Source organism: Ziziphus jujuba, chromosome 1 (genome assembly GCF_031755915.1).
Source record: "Ziziphus jujuba cultivar Dongzao chromosome 1, ASM3175591v1".
NCBI classification, from domain to species: Eukaryota; Viridiplantae; Streptophyta; class Magnoliopsida; order Rosales; family Rhamnaceae; genus Ziziphus; species Ziziphus jujuba.
In genome coordinates, this window is record NC_083379.1 from 20,572,181 (window position 1) to 20,592,201 (window position 20,021).

General features: G+C 31.8%; 2 protein-coding genes across 2 annotated transcripts; one reads left to right on the top strand and one right to left on the bottom strand.

Annotated features, from left to right (window-relative positions):
• Positions 1-8,163: 8,163 nt before the first annotated feature.
• LOC107423569 (uncharacterized) lies at positions 8,164-10,126 on the top strand. Its single transcript, XM_016033148.4, has one exon. It carries the CDS (start codon positions 8,886-8,888, stop codon positions 9,801-9,803), a length of 918 nt encoding a protein of 305 aa, XP_015888634.1. The 5' UTR covers positions 8,164-8,885; the 3' UTR covers positions 9,804-10,126.
• A 2,631-nt stretch (positions 10,127-12,757) lies between these two features.
• LOC107423532 (uncharacterized protein At5g65660) lies at positions 12,758-17,613 on the bottom strand. The gene is made up of 2 exons (XM_016033110.4): positions 16,723-17,613; positions 12,758-13,374 (listed from the first exon to the last, which is right to left on the bottom strand). The coding sequence occupies exons 1-2, from the start codon at positions 16,996-16,998 to the stop codon at positions 13,192-13,194; spliced, it is 459 nt and encodes a 152-aa protein (XP_015888596.1). The 5' UTR covers positions 16,999-17,613; the 3' UTR covers positions 12,758-13,191.
• Between the last annotated feature and the right edge of the window lie 2,408 nt (positions 17,614-20,021).

Here is a 20,021-nt window from a genome sequence, read left to right on the forward strand (position 1 = left end):
CATTCAAATTATCTCAAGCGATATGGCATTGAACACTAAGTAGCCTACTAGTGTCCCACATCTGTCCATACTGATAGTCACAATCTAGCTTTATTGGGGTCCAGCATCCTCGCTAGCATATTTTTGGTTGGGTGTAGGTTTTGATACCATTTGTAACACTCCGCCTCCACTAGTGGACTTGGCACACTGCTAGCTGGATACAAGCTTTAATACCATTTCTAACATCTCGTATCTACTAGCGGACCTGTCACTTTCTGCAGATATTGTTCCCAATTTAGCCACCACACTTAGTATGGCGTTTTTTTGTTTAGAGATATCTAAAATGTCACATATCCTAGAATTGCTCTCGCCTGAGCATACTTAACTTTTGAATTCTTTCAAATCTTGAAGTCAACGACTCTGAAAAGGCTTCGGCATTATAAAAGTAACTATCATTGCATTTGAATCATCTCCCAATCTATATTTGAATGATGTAGGATTGGACAGCAAATAGTCTATCAGTGCCCCGCACCTGTCCAAACTGGTCATCACAGGTTTGCTTAAAATTACTAAAAAATGCCAGATTCTTGAACGACTTATTGGATTGCCGTCACCAGCCACACCAAGGCATATTTAGTGGCAATTTGGTTGAAGATTTAGGGTCTTGGTCATTGGACGATAGGCAATAAGGCTAGTCGTTATGTGATGGTCGATGGTGGCTAGAGATGATGAAAATGGCTTGACCTTATTGGTGGAGGGAAACGACCTATGGGTCGGAAAATAGGTCCGCGATTCTTTATGAGTTTTTCAAAGGTTTAGGGACAAACCGACATTGTTCATTTGTTTATTGTTGGGCATGCTCTTCAATGCATATATATGGGATCTTAAGTCACTAACAGAAAAATATCTAACACTGATTTAGGCACTAATATGATACTGATGATCAAAACTTCTCAAAATTTTTTTAACCATAATTCGAAATTAGGCAATGCCGTCAATTTATGAACTCAAGTCGATAAGTTCTACATAATGATACACTAGTCAAAACTAAAACTTGACTATATAAAATATCAAATCAGGGATCTATTGACGATCCAATTTGTCATACATAGTCAAAATTTTAAAATTTTAAGCATTTACCAAGACAGAATGTTACAATAAATATCACTTGGATATTGCCAAAAAAGAGATGAACAGTGCCTTACAAACCTTAATCAACATACATTGTAAAATGTGTATGATATTGATGTGTAGAGATTTCTATTTTCTAATGGCATAATGAATTAGGCTTTAGCTTTCAGAAAACTAATCTACTATTCTAGTTGAAAAAAATTTTGATGCATTTTTTTTCACTTTAAAAGTTAGTATTTTGTATTACCAAAAAAAAAATATATATATATATATATATTTACTATTCTGTTTTGAGAGAGTTAATCTATGATTTGCTAATAAAATTTCATCTAATATCATTGCATGTTTTCGTGCATAGGAAAATAAAAGCAGAAAAAAAAATAATAATAATAATAGTTGCCCATTTGTACTTTGTGCTTGAAAAATAATTTTATAATTTTCACGTGAATATAAAGATAAAGGTTGTTTTCAAAAATAATTTTATAATTTTGCAGTAATGTTTAATTTAAAGATCATGCCCACCAAACAAAATTGTTTCATTTGACATTAAGTTACAATCAAATATTACCTTAATAAAATAAAAAATACTATTTGTTAGCACTGGTGAATCATCATAATAGAATTTACATGTTTAATGATAATTTAAATAGTTAACATTAAATATCCAATTTAAAATTTTGATATGAAATATAATAGAATTAAATGTTCCAATAAAAATTTATTATATAAATTGATCATCTTCATGAATGATAACAAATAGCAATACTCTAAAAAAATAGTTAAAACACTGATTAATGTCCATTTCACAATAACTAATTTGGTAAGATTATCACTGAAATTTATTCACATTAGCTTATAAAGGACAAATAAAATTTATTAGATATAATTATTCATGTAAACTTAACCATTAAGATTCTTTTAAAAGTTTTCCATATATGTTTTTAATTTTGTCAATGTAAGAGTTAATATAGTCAATTGATATTAGGAAGCTGAAGCATAAAATTAAGTACCTTGAATGGGAGATATCCCTCCCATTTAAGAAATAGAGAATATTTTTAGACTTAGCATATCTAAAATATGTAAAAGAAATAGATTTTGTTTCCACTGCTAATTTGTATACTTCAAATATCTGATGAGGTAATAAAAATTTATGTTCCTGAAATGGTGAATTATTACAGATGAAAGAACAAAAAACGGATATAGATGGATTTTTTTTGCTAAATAATATTTTAGTTCGAGAAAATTATATTTTATTTTATTTTATTTTTCTATAGGTGCAGTTAATTTGATGATTTGGACATTCGGATACGAGAAAATTTAAGAAAAGTGCTACAAGTGGCTAAAGAGAGTTGAAAATTTTGATCATACTGAACAATTAGTTAAGACGTCTCTGTTTTGCGTATACAAACACAAGAGTGAGGTACAACGGTTTGATTTCCTTGTAAGTATCAACTTTAGTCATGATCTATAAAGTTCATATTTTATATTTACAAGAGTGAAGTAAAGGGGCGTATTTTATTTTATTTTATTCTTTATTATTGATTTTTTATTCTTTTTTTCAAAGGTGAATGAGCTGATTGGGGGTTTATTTTTTTATTTTTTTATTCTCAAGAACGCTAATCAAGGGTTTAGAAATTGAGAATCATGTTGTGATACAGTAGACATAAGCCTAAAGTCATAAGGTTTCCATGTTGTAGTTTATTATTAATTAATTTTTTATGAAAGTTTTATTAAATTAATAGATGTGAGTGTCAGGTATGGTATTTAACTGGGGTCACCAACAAAACAAATAAAGTTTGTCTTTATTTAGCTTTTTGTGTGTTTAATGCAATCCATTTCACCCAAAATAAAAAATTAAAAAAATAAATAACTAAAAAATTAAAAAAATAATAAAAAAAGGTTTGTCGTGACTTATGCTAGTGAAGGCGGTCACGAAACGCCAAGGCCAAAGCTCAGTTTCATACTTATTGCATTGTTTTTTGATGAATGTGTAATAATATTGAATACTTGCATTTATTTATGTATTGTTATAGAAAGGATTACAATATTTTAAATTAGATAGAAGAAGAATTTTATCTAAATCTGATTGAAGTCAAAACTTAAACGTGTATTCTCAATTATTTTTATTATTGAGCATAGTCTAGAAATATACATTTTTGAATCGTTAGTTTAACCAATTTATTAGAGAAGTTTAATTTTGTATCTTTAACAATTGAGACAGCTCTTGCTAAAGAAAAACAAAAAATGGACCGCAAAACAACATATCAAAGTGTGTGTGTATATATATATATATATATATATATACTTCCAAAAACCGAACCATAAAATGTAGTCACTTTAAGAGTTTTATTGTCATTCTTTTATTGCGTAAAGCAATGATGTGAGTACTATTTTTTTAATCTATCCTTGATTAATTAGTCACTATTTTAGCAGTGGGTATGTGCCTTGTGTTGCTGTGCTTATTTTTATATTTTTATTATATTTTTATTTTTTCAGTTTTTTTTTTCTTTCTTTTATACCATAGATAGAGAATTTGAAATTTGGATAATATTCCCATGGAATGTGTTTATTCTTATAACATTTTTAATGGTTTTTTCTATTAAAGTTTATATAGTATTGATTTTGAAAAGTGTTCATACGTATATGACATTATATGTTTTAGACAATTTCTCTTAATGAATTCTATTTAAAATATCCTGAAATACTAATGTGTAATTTTTTATTTTAAATTATATCTAATTAAAAAAATCAAAAGCCCACGAAAAAGTTTTTTTTTTATAACAAAAGTCAATAAAAATAAATAAAATGCTGCTCAGCCTATGTTTAACAGAGTTTTTAGAAGTAGATAGTGTTCTTTACAGTTTTTATTTTTTTTATTGTCACGTCAGCTTGACAGAATTAATGTACAAAACCATTGAAAATAATTTTTTTAAAATCTTATCTATTTATTTAATATAACAAATGATTTTCAAATTGATAGAATCAATGTACAAAGCTATTGTACATACTTTTAATACATGTTTTTTATTCCAAGATCCTTCTTTATTTTTCCTAACAAATTTGTATATTAGATACTTTATTAGATTAATTCAAACAATTGTCTTGAAGCAGCTTATATCTAGTTAGCAAATTAAGTAGCTAGCTTCTTCAACATAAAAAAGTAAAAATAATAAAATAAAATAAAATAGGACAGCTCCAGTGCATGTAAGCATGGAGAATCTAAATTAATTGAAGGCCTAAAACGTTTGCTTAGTCGCACCTTTGCAACTCTCTTTGCAACTCTCTTTTCACGAAAAAGAAAGCAAAGATCTTGTTTGGATCAAAAAGAAAAATCAAATATATAGAATAAAAAATTAAAAATGAAAAAAGAGGGTGGGCCCTAGTGTTGAGACTCAAAAACATCTTCTCAAAAAAGCCAAAAAAAAAAAAAAAAAAAAAAATCATGAAACGTAGAAAACAAAAATTACAAACAGAACAGAGTTGAGCATTTAGCATGTTCTATGCTGGTCTACCAGATTGCATCGGACCATTACCATGTAAGTTGAAGATATCTTGTAATTTCTAAATTATAAGTAAAACCGACAATAAATCATGTTGGAATGGATTTGTATTGTTTGTGTCTGTTGAAAATTTTCAAAATCCAAACATGACCCTTTAAATTAGAGGGTGATGTAGAATTTTTGCCAGGTCTACATATAAGGTTTGGATGAGAGGCATCACATTATGAACTATAAGCTAGGCTTTTGAATTCACCCAAAAATTTAAAAAATAAAAATAAAAAAAATAAAGAAGCTAGGCCTTTGAAATACCTTTATGCACCTACAAATAGATCGGTCTTCGACCATTACATTTGCAGGCCCCATCATATATTTGGAGGAGACAGTTTGCAGAGTGATGAAGGACAATATTTGAGCTTACTACCAAAATAAATAAATAAATAATATTTCAGCTCTCTTAGTCTCACTTTTCTCAATACCCTTTTACAACACTCTCTACAATACTTTTGAAAATATGGTAAAATAATGGTCTATAAATTATATAATTTTACCCATAAAATAAATAACATGGACTGTTACTCAGTGGTACTATTTTATGAATAACATTACACAATTTATGGATTACATAAGTCGTTTTATTGAATGACCTTACCTTACTTTTCAAATAGGAGATTGACTGTAGAAATTCCTTCTTTTACAATATTAAGTCGAAAGGCAATCAGACTCGTGTGGGAGCTCAGTGATTAGCACACCACAGCCCGGCCAGTAGACGCTGGTGCTTGTACTTGGAACAAAACAGAGTTGGATTGCTTTGGTAACCATAAACAACATGCATTCGCCTTCTTAGTCTGGCGGGGCCAGGACCTTTGTGTATATATGGGGCTATATAGCTCTTGGTCAGCTGCCTCAAAACATGATTGGTCGATATCATGCCAAGTTTCTCATACTACTTTTCTTCTTTTCACATGCATGTAAGGGAGTGAAACCAGGAAGTTTTGGTTGAGGACAAGGGCGGTTTTAAATAAGGCCCGCTTACCCCTACGCCCATTCCCCATCAATTTATTTAATTTCTTTTAACATTTGAATAGGCTATTTTTGCTTAATTACATAATTATAACTAAAATTTAAGCATGTGTCCGCTCTTAATTTATGATTCTCTGTTTAGTATTCACTCATTTCCTTAAAAAATTTAGTTTTTCCTTTTAGCTTATGAATTTGTCTAATTCAACACCAAATACTCTATTAAACATGATAAAAAAAAAACATATTTTATTGAACAACGTAAAAATACTTAATTTTACATGTGAGCCTATAAGTTTAATATCTAAGAATTTCGTTCACCATTGAAACAAGTTTTTTTATACAACAAATATCGATTTCTTTTGCTTTTTGTTTTTTTTTTTTTTTTTTTTAGTTATCAAGTTTAATACATGCAAAATTGTTTAAATGTTATTTTTATTATAAAACTAATTTATTATTTTATATTAGTACACTATTATAGTTAAATAAAAAATATAAATTACTAATTATGCATGGATGAATAAGTAACTTTTTGTTTTATTATGAACAATTACAATTTGGGTTTTTTTTTTTTAAAAGAAAAATGTTTTCAATAGGGCACTTTTGACCAAATTTTCTAGATCAGTCATTGGTTTAGGGTCTAGAGAGAAAAAAATTGTGTAAAATAGAAAAATATAATAATATTGTCTATTGGAAATAATTCAACCCAAAAAAACAAAAGCAAAAGCAAAAACCGTAGGTAAAAAATGTTGCACGGCCAAACTAAAAAGGTTAGGCAACCATACGTTTGGATGAGGCTGATAGTTTGGCTATGGATGGATATTTCATCCCTAATTACGTAGAATATCTTTTTTGCATACCAAAAGAAAAACATATATACTACTCATGCTTAATGAAAGTCATTTTGACAATAAAGGTTGGTAGTTTAGTATAAGAAAACCACTCAATTATCATATCTGTATATTCGAGGGCATGGTATTAGAAGCCATGTCATAATTTTTATTTAGGACATATATACTTTAATTTATTATTATGTGATATTATGGATGATTATAGATTTTTGAATTTATATTGTAAATGATGGTTAAAAATAATATGGGATAACATGACGTATTTATTATATATAATTTCTTTTCATAGAATAGGCTATTAAAAACGAGGACAACGGCTTAATTGGGATTTTATCATTTAGCCTATTTAATTATCTTGAGCTTATTATTATTGGACCAAGAGTTTTTAAGATTTTTTTAGGAATACTTCAGTTAATAATAATCATTTGTGATAACCCTGTGATTTAGTTCAAGAACTGGTGATGATTAAACCTTTATACTCCAATTTACAAAAAATAGAAAAATAAAACAAAATAAGGGAGTAGAATATTACCAAACAACTGTCCCGTTCTTTTTTTTTTTTTTTTTTTTTTGGTTAAATCCATGGAAAAGAAACTTAATATTAGCTAGGTTTTGTCCAAATGGAAAAACATGATATTAGAATAAGAGGTTGTTTGGAGAGTTTTTACTATCCCATCACTGCCCAAGACAACACAGCATTAGATGAATGTAGATGATTAGTTGAGTGAGGTTTTGTCCAATTGGAAAAACATGATATAGTAGAATGAGAGGTTGTTCGAAGAGTTTTTACTATCCCATCACTAACTATCATCCAAAATAAATGACTTCATAGATTGTCCAAATTTACAGTTCTCATGATGCCTTTTTACATTTGATGTAAATAAGAATAACTTCATTTGGTCTCTCCGCACTAACAGCATTGCATTTCATTATATAGTTTTTTTTTTTTTTTTCTTATAGAAAAAAAAAAAACTTTTGATAGTATAATAGGTATTTAGTTAATGTTAGTCTTGCAAGCGGTATTGCAGCATAGACAATCTAAAACAATAACGAAATTTATCATGATATAATTTTCAAATTTATAAATATAATAGTTGAAGTATTTTCTTCTATTAAACTATCATCTTCATAGTTCATTATACAGTTTTTAGTACATTATATACAAGTACTCTTTTCATACAATCTTTCTCATAGTGTATGTAATATTGATTACTCTCTTTATGGCTGAACCAATAAGTGTAACATGGGATCCACCCTTGTAAATTATTCAGAACTCACAATCAAAAAATGGGTAGGACACAGAAACCCATATAAATCTCCAATATCTCTGATACTATTGGTCTCCTTCATGATTTCTGGCCCCAAAAGCCCTAAGATTTTAAAGGTTCTTATCTCACTCAAAAGATTAGAGATGCACATATAGATAAAAAGGCATTATATGTGACAGATAAATTATGTCATTCCTTATCTCCTACCATATAATAACACTACATCATCTGTATCAGTTACATGATAAAAATAAAAAAGTTTTCCGTACAGAGGTACCATTTTGTATGTTAAGTTAGGATCAATTTTATATTACAGGGCAATTTAGTAGCTTCGAAGTTCCAAGCCGAAAAAGAGTCAAAGCAACTTTCACCCTTTGATCATTATAAAAGCCCACCGAATTGTCCATGTCTTAATTGTTATGTTGGCTGGGTGTGTGGAGTGCTGTGGGCCCAGTGAAGTGTACCATCCCATACGATAGGACACATCAAATGGATCATTCACATGTACCCTATTGTGCTTTTCAAATCCAAATTCGCCCTTCTCATAAGTCATAACATGCCATGCTCTACAAGAAGAGAACCCCCCCTGCAAAAGAAATGATGAGCACAGACCACGAGACAAATTATTATAATTCAGAATTTACTTATACTGAAGAAACTCAAAACAAGTTAGGATCTTCAGAGTTCACAAGCCAAAAAAAAAATAAAAAAAAAAATGTTAGATTTCAGGGAAATATATTAAACTTCCATATACTTTATTTTTATTTTTATTTATGTCTAAAATATTTCAGAAGCTTTTATTTGTTTTTTTTTTTTTTTTTTTTTTTTAAAAAGGAAAGAAAGAAAAACCCCGATCTAATAAATACATTTCAATCGACCCCTTATAAGTTTCCAACCGTTCAGTCTCTTTTAGTTTTTTGACTTGTCATTTGCTGTCCTTACAGCAACCATTAGCAGCTTCACACAAAACAGGTCGCCCAACTCTGTTCGACACTGGTCCTCACCGAAAATTGACCTCCTCCGCCGCGTCATAGCCGGTTTATGAGCTCAACCCAACAATGGGCTTCTGAATTTGATGGATTTTTTGCTTTAAAACTCATTGAGTTCAGAGGTGCAATCTTTGGTAAATAAAGAGTCAAATGGGTTGCTGTGTTAGCACAGAAAAGTCTTCACCTCCATGTCCTCAAAAGGACCAGCATTCTTTGGTGGGTACACAGAGATCAAGATCCGATCCCATGGAGAGCAGAGCTCCTCCTCCTTCAGCGGAGGAAGAGACTGTGAAAGAAGTACTCTCGGAAACTCCCAGACCCAAACCACCACCGCCATTGCCATTACCACTACCACTACAACACATACCCATTGTCAAGCCGGAAGAGCAGGACTATGAAGACGATGAAAAGCGAAGCGGCCACAAACCAGTGTTTCACAAAATCTCAGAAGACGACCAACAGAAAGAGAAGATGGTGCCCATTAACAGTACGGTCGAAGAGGTGTCGGAGATGTCCGAAATTTGCAGCTTGAGCGAGAGCGTTTCCACAACCACCGTTACCAGAGAAGACGATGAAGAAGTCCGGCAAAGGGTCAACAGATCTCCGATGAAGCTGCCCAAGAACCGGACGTTTTCTGGGGATTTCGGCGCAAGGAGAGAGAGAGTGATCGGCAAGTCTCCGACGGGTAGATCCGATCAATCACCGGGACGAAGAAACGGAAATGGTGTTGGGTCGGTGAGGTCGGTCCAGAACAGAGAACCGGGTCGACCTATGGCAAGGCGAGCCTTGAGGACCGAACCTCATGGACGGGAACCGGGCGAGAGCTCCGCCCGGAGGTCAAGATCTCCTGCCGTCACCCGCACTGAAGGCGGGTCAACTAGATCTGCAGTGGGTCGGAGCCTATCGGCGAGGAGATCCGGAAGGTCACCGGGTCGGGCGGCGAAGGTTCCGGTTGAGAATACTAGAAGGGCAACAGATGAGCCGAGCATGGAGGGTAAGTGGGACCAAACAAGCGGCGAGTCCCTTGAGAACCCACTTGTTTCGTTGGAATGCTTCATCTTTCTGTAAAACATTTCCGGCTGGTGTGGTCGGCCGGTTTTACTGTGGCTCACTTTTAGGTTATTTAATAATTAATTGATTAAAATTTCTATTTTTGGGGGGACCCTTTTGAATGTAAAGTTATTTAGTATATGAGAAAGGTCAATGAGTGGATTTGGGAAAGATTTTGTGTTGTGGTAAAGAAAAAAGTGTTGCAGATTTTACCCAGAGTTGTCACTGTTTGGATACCCGAATACGCAATGCCATTTATTGACCTCTGTTCTGCTCAGCTGTCTCTTTTACTGTAAGTGGTCCTTTTTGGTAATATACACCAAGTATTCTATACATTTTAACCATTTCTTACTGTACTAACCTTTAAATTTGTACATGTTCTAGTGTGTATAATCACCTCCGAAATGGGAAAAAATAGGAAGAAGTTGGATATTGAATATGTGTTTCCAAAATATACAATCCCTTGCTTATGTTTGTCATTAATTTGCGTGGCAATGGTACTTAGTAGGGTGCTTTGAAATACATTGACTTGAACCGTGTTGCAAATGCAAACAAAAATAGACTTATACACAACTAGATAATTTTGGTACAATAATTTTGAAAGCTCAAGGAATTATTTAATAGATGGTTGAGTTTACTTTACACATAATTGTTGTGGAAAGTATTTATTCACAATTTTAAGCAAATTGTATATAGCATTATTTTTTACACATTATTATTTAAATATTAAAAAATATAAAATAATTTTATATAATATTTAAATTATCTATAATTTATAGAATCTTAAGTAAAATATATATATATATATATTTTTTTTTTTCACAAATCATTTACGGATCAAATACCATTCTGTTAAAATTTTTCATAACGTTTTTTAATGGAATTAATAGTGATAGAAATTTCACAAAAAAAATTTTCCTGTTAAAATATTTTTGGACAATGAAATTATATATTCATTGAAATATTCAGTCTCAAAATTGTGAATATTTCCAAATATATTCAATAGTATATTTTTGAATATATTTGAAACTTTCAATTGTATATTTTTAAATATATTTGAAATATTCATTTTTAAAAACGTTTAATCGTATATTTTTAAAATATATCTAAGATATTCATACACAAAAATATTTGATAACATACTTATAGATACATTTGAAATTTTATTCTTATATTTTTGAACACAAATATATTTAATTAATAAATATCTTTAATAGTAATTTTAAATAGAATTTTTAATGATAATTTCAAATAGAGATAATAATATAAATTTACAATAGATTGTTTGATAATGCAACTAAAGCATCACAATAATTATTTGTTATATACATAATATTGTATAGCAGTTACATATAAATCTTTCGGAACTTAAAAAAATTATGATAGTCTGTTACCACTCAAGAGTGGTGTATTTTAATGTTGGTATGCTCTCTTTTTGAATTACTTGTGGTTTAATGGAGCGCAACAAAGCTTCCTGACTCTCGAAGTTGAGTATTTTGATTCATGGAGTAGTTTATTTTAGTTTGTAGATTATAATTCTCAAGACGCACAAATAATGAAAAATGCTTACTATAGTTTTAGGAAGGAGGTTGAATAATTTCGAGGACTATTCTAATTTAGCAAATCTTCCATACTATCTTTCATGATCCTTTTTTGTTTTGATCTGCACGCTACTAGACAAAAACTGTGAACATTGAGTACATACATAGACCCCTTTTTCTTTTTCTCTTTTTTTTTTTAGGGGGTGAATGCACATCTATAGGACTCATGCTTTTGGCCCACATCTTTCTTTATATAGCATTTGCAAAGACCAAATCATAGTTTTGGCTACAAACAGATTAATAAAAATTTATATAAAAAAAAAAAAAAAAAAGGAAAAAGAAAGGTCATTGGATCCAAAATCCCACCGAAATCACGGTTGGTTTGTCTTACATTTAATAATTTCGAAATTAAGTTTAATTTATACTAAGACAATACGAAAAAGGTAGCTAGTCCTTCAATAATACTGTCAAAGCTTGAATCAGAAGTATTTGATTTTTTTGAGGGAAAAAAAAAGGTACGAATGACTAGTAATAGGTGTCGAAGAAACTGATTCGCTGGGTGATTGTTTTAAGAATTTGTTTGTAATATGGAAATGTTACAGACGAAGGAAAAAGACAGCATTGTATACATATTGTTTCTAGAGAAATTTAGAGGAAAATACAAAATAAGAATTTGAATTTTGGATAGTAACGGAGGGAACCAATTTGTAGCCGTTGGGTGGGCTTGGTGACAAAAATAATACTGGTCCTATTTTTATTTTATTTTTTAAATACATAATGGGGTGGCTGTTTTTCCTGCTGACTTGCCAATTGCAGAGAGCACAATGGGGCGCAATATCAGTTATTATTGGACCGTTCCTTCGGCCGTCTTTTTCATGCAGAAACAAGCACACCCTTTATAATTCAATCATGATGATCGAATGGACAGAGAAGGAATGTCTTATATGGTTCAAAGTTCAAAATATTAAGGCCGTGACACCATTAACAAAAGGGTCATTTTTAATTTTTCAAATTAATTTTCTTGCGTTTTCCAAGATTTTTTTTTTTTTTTTTCTTTCAGCCATAAGGGTATGACATGGTTCATTTTCATTTCACAATCATTCAACTGAAGTTGTTCATGTCTCTCACATTCCACAAGATTGCTCTTTTGGATTTTGCAGATATTTTTATGTTAGGATTTGAGATGCCAAGGAGCTAAAAAGGTTCATCCAAAGTTTTAGATCAGAATTTTTGCTTTTGGATTTTAAAGCACGCATCCCTGAACTACTAGTTAAAAGAATTTGGTATCCGGCCAGTCGATGGCACACTAGCACTGGCATGGTGACAGCACCTTGTTCCACAGCCAAAATGCTGCAGTGGATGCAACAAAACCCTTCAATTTCTGAACAAGCCTCACATGAGTCCCTAAGTTCCAATTTTGCAGCACCAGAATGTTCGGAAATCTAAAGCTTGATAGATACCATCATGTAACAACTGATGAAAAATGTCCTTGAACTCTGATACAAATTACATTCTTCATTCTTTTTACAAAGAGACTGATCCATTTGATGGACAACATAATACATCTCTAAGGATAAAGGTCATATTCCTGTGAATGGCAAGGGATGAAAAGTGAAGCACGTTGGGCACAGTTACCTCAAAGGCGAATTGGATATTTGCCAAAGCCAGTATCCCCTGAATGCTATATACAGATTCAAGAGCTTTTGCAGAAAGAGAAATAAAAAAAATAAAAGAAACTTGGCAAACCCGATTGCGTTCCCCAGATGCTATTGTTTTCCTTGGTAACTTCTGCTTGAGTTTGTAAGTTTGATTTTTTAAAACTGACGAAAGAAAGCAACCACCTATCATTCTAAAATTTCTCGTTGCTAACTTGAGGTTGTGTTTGTGTTGGAGTTTGAGGTGGGAATTGGAAATGACATCTGTTGTTGTTGATGTTGTGGCCATAAAATGCCTTCACGAGGACAAGGAACAGGAGCTGGGAGAGCAATGAAGGTAGGGATATCATCTCCAGGCATCAACACTGAAACTCCACTAGAATAAATGGTCATCTGCACAAAGTAATGACAAATTTATAAAGCATAACTTTGGAAAAGAAACAGTTTGAAAGTGGGCTTCATGGGCCAGAAATCACACAAATCCCAACAAATTAAAGATTACAACACATCTAATATGCACAAACTCATTTATGGATGCCAAATATAGGTCAGACCCAAGAGTTGAACTTTTTGTTTTGAGCATTTAAAGTTTTTTCACATACTCTTACCAATACATCAATGCCAAACGACAAAAGCTAAAATGACGAGTACATGTACCTACCACAAACTCAATTTAAAGACAAAAAGTAGTGAACACAACTATGTTTACTTCAATAAATAAAATGAGACTTTCCAATAACTATAGCAAAACCATTGAATACAATACAATAGTACGACAACCGCAACCAGGGCCTCACCTCAGGAGGAATTGGCTAGAACTGCAGGTAAGCCAAACTGGTACAGTAGACAATTTGGTCAAGACCTTGCTGTAATACTTTTATTTCAAAAGACAATTTTCGCACCCAAGTAAAAGAATAGCCATTTGAAACTTGCTTGATTATGTGTTTTAAATGCAAAATAAAAAATAAAAAATAAAAAATAAATAGAGCTGCTACATAATGAGGGTACCTCATTCAAGCAACATAAGTACTAGTAGTCCAAGTATCAAATAAATATGTTAATTTTACAAAATAATACACGCTTGTGCAAAAAGAATGCATTAACTGCTACTACTACAAAACCTAATAAAAATCATTAATGATAGGAAAAATTATCTGAAGCAATAAAAAATAAATAAGGATTAGGATCAAAACCAACTTAACTGTTGCTTGGTGCAAGTCAAAGGTAAAAAATCTACTGATCTAAGGTAGTCATATAATGAAACAACTATACAAGAGCACAAATTCACTTAAAAACATATTATGTGGAGGCAGGAACACTAGCTAAATGGATTTCCAACACGCTAATGCTTCTTTTATTTGCTTCCATTACCACATATTTATTTCCATATGCTAAGCTGATAGATACAGGCACTGATTAGGTGGTTAATCAATTATCATTTAATTTAATTTAATATAATTAAAAATCCATGTCAGATAATGTTATTTTCAAAAGGATGCATGATTTAGGAAAATGTAATAGTGCGGTTTACTTGGCAATCAAATGGAATGAATAAACAAACAAAACTTTTTGGTAACCCAATCGCATGATAGTGTTTTGGTTGATTATTGCTTCCCTCCCTCTCTTCTCTCTGCCCTTTTTTAGTTTATTCTGATTATTGACGAGTAGATAATTTAGCAACACCATTCCAACAACTATAAAATACATAGGGGCTTTTTGCTTTCTAAATAATAAGTAGATTACAAGTAGTGGAGACTGACGGACATTAATGTTTTAGTAAGCATAAACAAAAATGTGGAAACAGGGCCAGTAGGTGTACCATTTATAACCTTATTTACAAAACAATGAGGTTCTTTGTGGACAAACTAAAAATCCACATGATGGGGAAGATTCATCATTCGAAAATGGCAAAACCATATCTGCAGACCTGAAATCTACTGCATATTTTGGCTTAACATGAAATGCACATCTAGGTTTTAGTGTACCAATTTATGAACCATTATCCCAGCCACAGAGAGCAGTAGGATCACAGTTCAAGCTCACCAAAGTAATGACTCAAAGTAGAAAAACACACAGCAGCTTTCTGCGTGATTCTTTTTCTATGTTGCGATAAGAACTCAGAAAGTTCCTGCAAATTATAGAAAATAAGTGGTGTGTCCCTGACAATTAACCCGTAAACACTTAATATATTGGCTCACAGGTCCTGGGACCATGATTCTCTTGGTCATTCCATAGGTTCTGGACCAAAAACGAAACATAACGTGACGATGACACACATTATCTTACCAGTTCTCAAAATCCTATATTTTTCACCGTCAGCAATGACCTTGCTATTTAGTAAAAAACCCCATCTTAAGCTACAATTAGAACGGATCAGTAAGTTTGAAATCGTACAAAGTGGAATCAAGAAAATATATTAAAACGGTTACAAAAACATACTAACCGAAGGTTTAAATGAGATGATGCACAATTCAAGCAGTAACTAGGAAGGCAACAAAAGATTAGACATGTTCATATAGAATAGTTGACCACCTGTCCCCAACCCGGGGCTCTGGCCATGCGGGGTATCATAAAAGATTGCTAGTGATGGCCTGATTGCCACCACTCAGTGGTGGGTCTAATGACCAAGTACTGTAGAGTCCCAACACACATTTGTTGGGAACAAGTACCAACCACTCAACAGACAACTACTAGGATGGACCCTCCCCCAGCACTCATAATTACTAGACAGCCTAGTTCTAGGAGGGCAGAAACTTTACATATCATTAAAAAATGCTGATCAGAAGAACAAAAAATAATAAATAAATAGATAAAGGAAAAAAAAATCTAATAAACAAGAAATCATATGATTCGTGTAAATTTATCATTTGTACTGTTTAGTATGATGGATATTGTAAAATGGACCCAGAAAGATAGAAGTCCCAAACTTTGCCACAGTCGGTTTGACCGTAAAAACAGAAACACTAAAAGATGATTTAGTACTTCATAGCTCAGTTAATAAGAGGGAGAAGACCTGTACATAAGCATCTACAAGCATTAAACATGTGCTTGGAGAATGGAAGTACAAGAAGAGGGAAAGGTCCACCAAAATTAAGAAATGAAGAGGAAACGGTCTCAACTAGATTGTCAAGTTGTAAATGTTTCATTCATTAGTCATTACATAGTAAATCACAGCTTGGCTACTTAAAAGAACTATTAGAAATAATGAAACAGGGAAAAAAGTCTTGAACATTTAAACAGGAAAAGACTAAAGAACAAGGAAATTTCCCAGAAAAACCAGCAAGAAAGGGAAAATAATAATAATAATAATAATAAACATAGAATTTTGAAAAATGCATCATAAGTCCCCAAGATTTAAAGTGACATTTTATAGAAAAACAGCTCATCCAAAAGCCATGAAACTTGCAATTAGTCTCATATGCAGAATTTAAGTGAACCGAAAAAAGAAACTTATTCGGATGGGAAACAAGAGGCCAAAAAACATACTGTCAGAAAAATAATCATCACTCTATACCGCATTCAAAATTACTACCCAATTTGTCCCCCAAAAAATAGCAACAGAAAAATAAAACTAAATAAAGTAACAAGTAGAATTTCCTCAAATTAACCCCATTTCTCAACTTGGACTAGCAATTCCCCCAGAATCAGATGGAGCTAAATAACATCTAACAAGCCAAACTAACATGCAATTCGAAACAAGACCCAGAAGTCTTTTAAAGGAAGAAGATATGAGTAGCTTACTTTTGGTGACGGGTGTCCAAGCTTCCCATTGAAACCCAACTGAGCCTCCAGATCCCCATGGCCCCGGCCACCGGAGGGAGACAACGGCGGCGAAGTGGGTCTCAAAAATCTCTCAAAGATTGCCATGACTAAGAACATAGAAATAAGAATGGCAGTAGCCACGAACCCAAAAGAAACAGCATTTACTGAGCTATCGAAATGCCTCCCATGGTCATCTCTCTGAAGGTCTAAAGGAGCTCCAATGGGTGGCCATCCAAATATATGCTCTTCCACCATTTTCAGCTCTGAATTCGACTCACCTTCACGCAATCTTTACGTAATTTCTCATTGTAGAGAGAAATTGGTTTAAGGGTTAGCTATTTTGCGAGGTATTGCAATGGTTAGCGGTTTGACACCATATCAAAGCGTGTTGGAATACTTAAAACTAGTTACTTAGGCCACCGGAGAGAGAGAGAGTGAGACAGAGAATGAGAGAGAGAAGAGCATGTGGGCTATCTTTACAGAGGTGACCTGAGACTGAGGTGAAAAAACAGAAAGAAAGAAAGCTTTGGAATTTGGATTGCTTCTTCCCATTAATTTATATATATATATATATACACACACATATTTGCACAGAGGTTATAATAGAAAGAAATGACAAACTCTTTTTGGTGGTAAAGAAAAATAGCTCCTGAAATTTTGACAGTAACGAAATTGACTTCTCTTTTTATAATTCATTTATTGAGGATAAAAAATTTTAAAAATTAAATTAAAAAAAACAACACTTTAAAATGGGACTTTGCGTGGCCATTGGTGCGAGGCAGAACCAGTAATCACACCCAGAAGAAAATTAAATTTATTATTCCAACCACAATTTCTGAACTTCTGAACTTGCACAACTTCTGAACTTCTGAACTTGCATATATGTGATGGGAGTGATTTTCTTTCACTAAACTACACTACCATTTATGGGTGCTAAATTAAACTGTGTGTTACATTTCATGGAGGACTGAGAATATCGACCATGGTTTTCAATAGATGTCATCTGTGTATATCATCTTATTTACCAAAATATATAATATTATTTTTTATTCATTTAATTATGTATTTTGGATTATTTTAGTTTATCAGCTGCTATAAATGCTATATTAATAGGTTCATAAAATGTTTGATAAAATGGTTATACATGCAGCTAGTATTCTTTTTTAATTACTTTTAATAATAATACTATTAGTGGGCTTGTGTGTCTACTTGAAACAACAACGGATATAGTAGAGGTGTACGTCAATCCCATTCCAATTGATTTAATTTATATTCAATCCAATCTCATACAGGTTGGCTTTTGAATTTCTCAATTAAGAAAAAATCAATTCCAATCCAATTCAATTTTAAAAAAAGGTTTATATTGATTTGGATTGGTTAGTTATTTTGATTTGGATTGTAGTCAATTTTTAACTAATACAATTCAATTTTCAATATCAATTTTATGTAAAAACTTTATTAGTTATAAACATTTATTCTATTGCAATATTTATAAATCATTGAAAAGAAAAAAGAACATTAATGCTAAAACATATACTAACAACCATGGAAGGACCAAAATAGATTGATTCATACACAACCAACAATTCAAGTTCCATAAAAAAGAATTCTACAATACTAGAATAATATAATCCAAGTTCCAATATAAATTACAATATTCATGAACATAAAATAACAATGTCATCCTATTTGAAATTTATAACTTAATCAATATCTACATCTAATAAAAATTTAATATTATATATATTAAATTGGATCAGTTTAGATTAGTTACTTTGTAATATCAAAATTGATAATCGATTCAATCCAATTGGATTTTAAGATTTTTCATTCCAATTGGACTAGATCGGCTGGTTTCTTTTGATTGATTATAATTTTGTACACTTCTATTGTATAGTATTGGTTGTTGATTTTAAGTTACATATTACAGTAAAAAAAATAGCTATATATTAATTTGTCAATTTTTCTTGTATAGAAGCTTATATTAAATTATCCATGATTGGTTTTATTTATTAAAATATTTAACACACTTTTAATATTATTTTAATTATCTATTGAATAAGTACTTGCCAGGGTGCATAAAATTGTATTAATTATCAATAATTTTATAAATCATTCATATCAACATTCAGATCATAAGGAAATTATTGCAAATGATAAAAACAAATTACTAATAATTTCTTATTGATATCTATTGAATGCAATAACTCAATATCTAAAATAATTTTAAATATTATTTATTCAAATATTAGTTCACGAAACACTCTCTAATCTGTGGACCATTCACATACCACCACATTAAGTTATTACCCTACTGATTGGTACAAGATGTTGTATGTTTTTCTTTTTTTTGTTAATAATTAACTCCTTGGTGTTTTACCCATTTTTATTTTGTTTTCCTTTATTCGAAAGGAACCCATTTTTTTTGGAGGTGTTTTATATATATATTAAAAAAAGTCATTTTCTTTTTCTTTTTCTTTTCTTTTGGGTTTTATAGTTTGCATTGATATGACCCCAACGCTTGCAAACCGATTTTTTGGCTCAAAATTATTCAGGCTTTTTATCTAAATAAGCTATCAAGCAACTTTATGCAACTTTCTGTAGCCAATTTCACAATCATGTCAAACATTTATCATCTCTTCTTTAATTTTTTATGGACCTCTTTTATTTGTAAAGATTGAGGACAATAGGACATCCCGTGCAAAAATTATGAGCTCCTAGCCACAAACACTCCCAAATGACTAACTTTTTTTTCATTGCTCTACCCTTTTTTTTAATTGCTCTACCCTTTTTTTTTGCCCCTCCTGTCTCTCTCTCCCTTCCCATCCCACCAAAGGCAGACCGCAAAATGATTAGAATTCAACCTTCTCCTACAATATAAAAACAGTGAGCCAATAGTCTAGGAAACTGGGCCATGCCAGCTCCGTCTATTTGGACTTAAAGGGGCCCAGCCCAATAACGTACCCTAAACTTGGACTAATCTGTTATTCCCAAGATATCCAGCACCTATTCAGTATTATCAAAATTGCCACTTCTTGTTTTGTGGGAATGAAGTATTGGTTTAGTGGGAAAAGGGTAGTTTTGAAATTATTGAGTAGAAAAAGGGGTAGATGGATAAGTGGACTATGGTCCAGAGTCCCATTTGGCAGTTCTACAACAGAAAGAGATTACAAGAAACAAAGTAGCAGCATCTTATTGGCTCTTTTTAATTTCTTTTCATCTTTGGAAAGGGACAACACCAAAGCAGGTAACCACCATGATTACGGACGACACCAATT

Bases quoted from the DNA above. Each gene is read 5' to 3' on its own strand.
- LOC107423532 (XM_016033110.4), bottom strand. From the start codon at position 16,998: ATGGTGGAAGAGCATATATTTGGATGGCCACCCATTGGAGCTCCTTTA. The intron at 13,375-16,722 runs GTAAGCTACTCA...TACTTTGTGCAG, and splicing joins TTGGACACCCGTCACCAAAA to ATGACCATTTATTCTAGTGG.
- LOC107423569 (XM_016033148.4), top strand. From the start codon at position 8,886: ATGGGTTGCTGTGTTAGCACAGAAAAGTCTTCACCTCCATGTCCTCAA.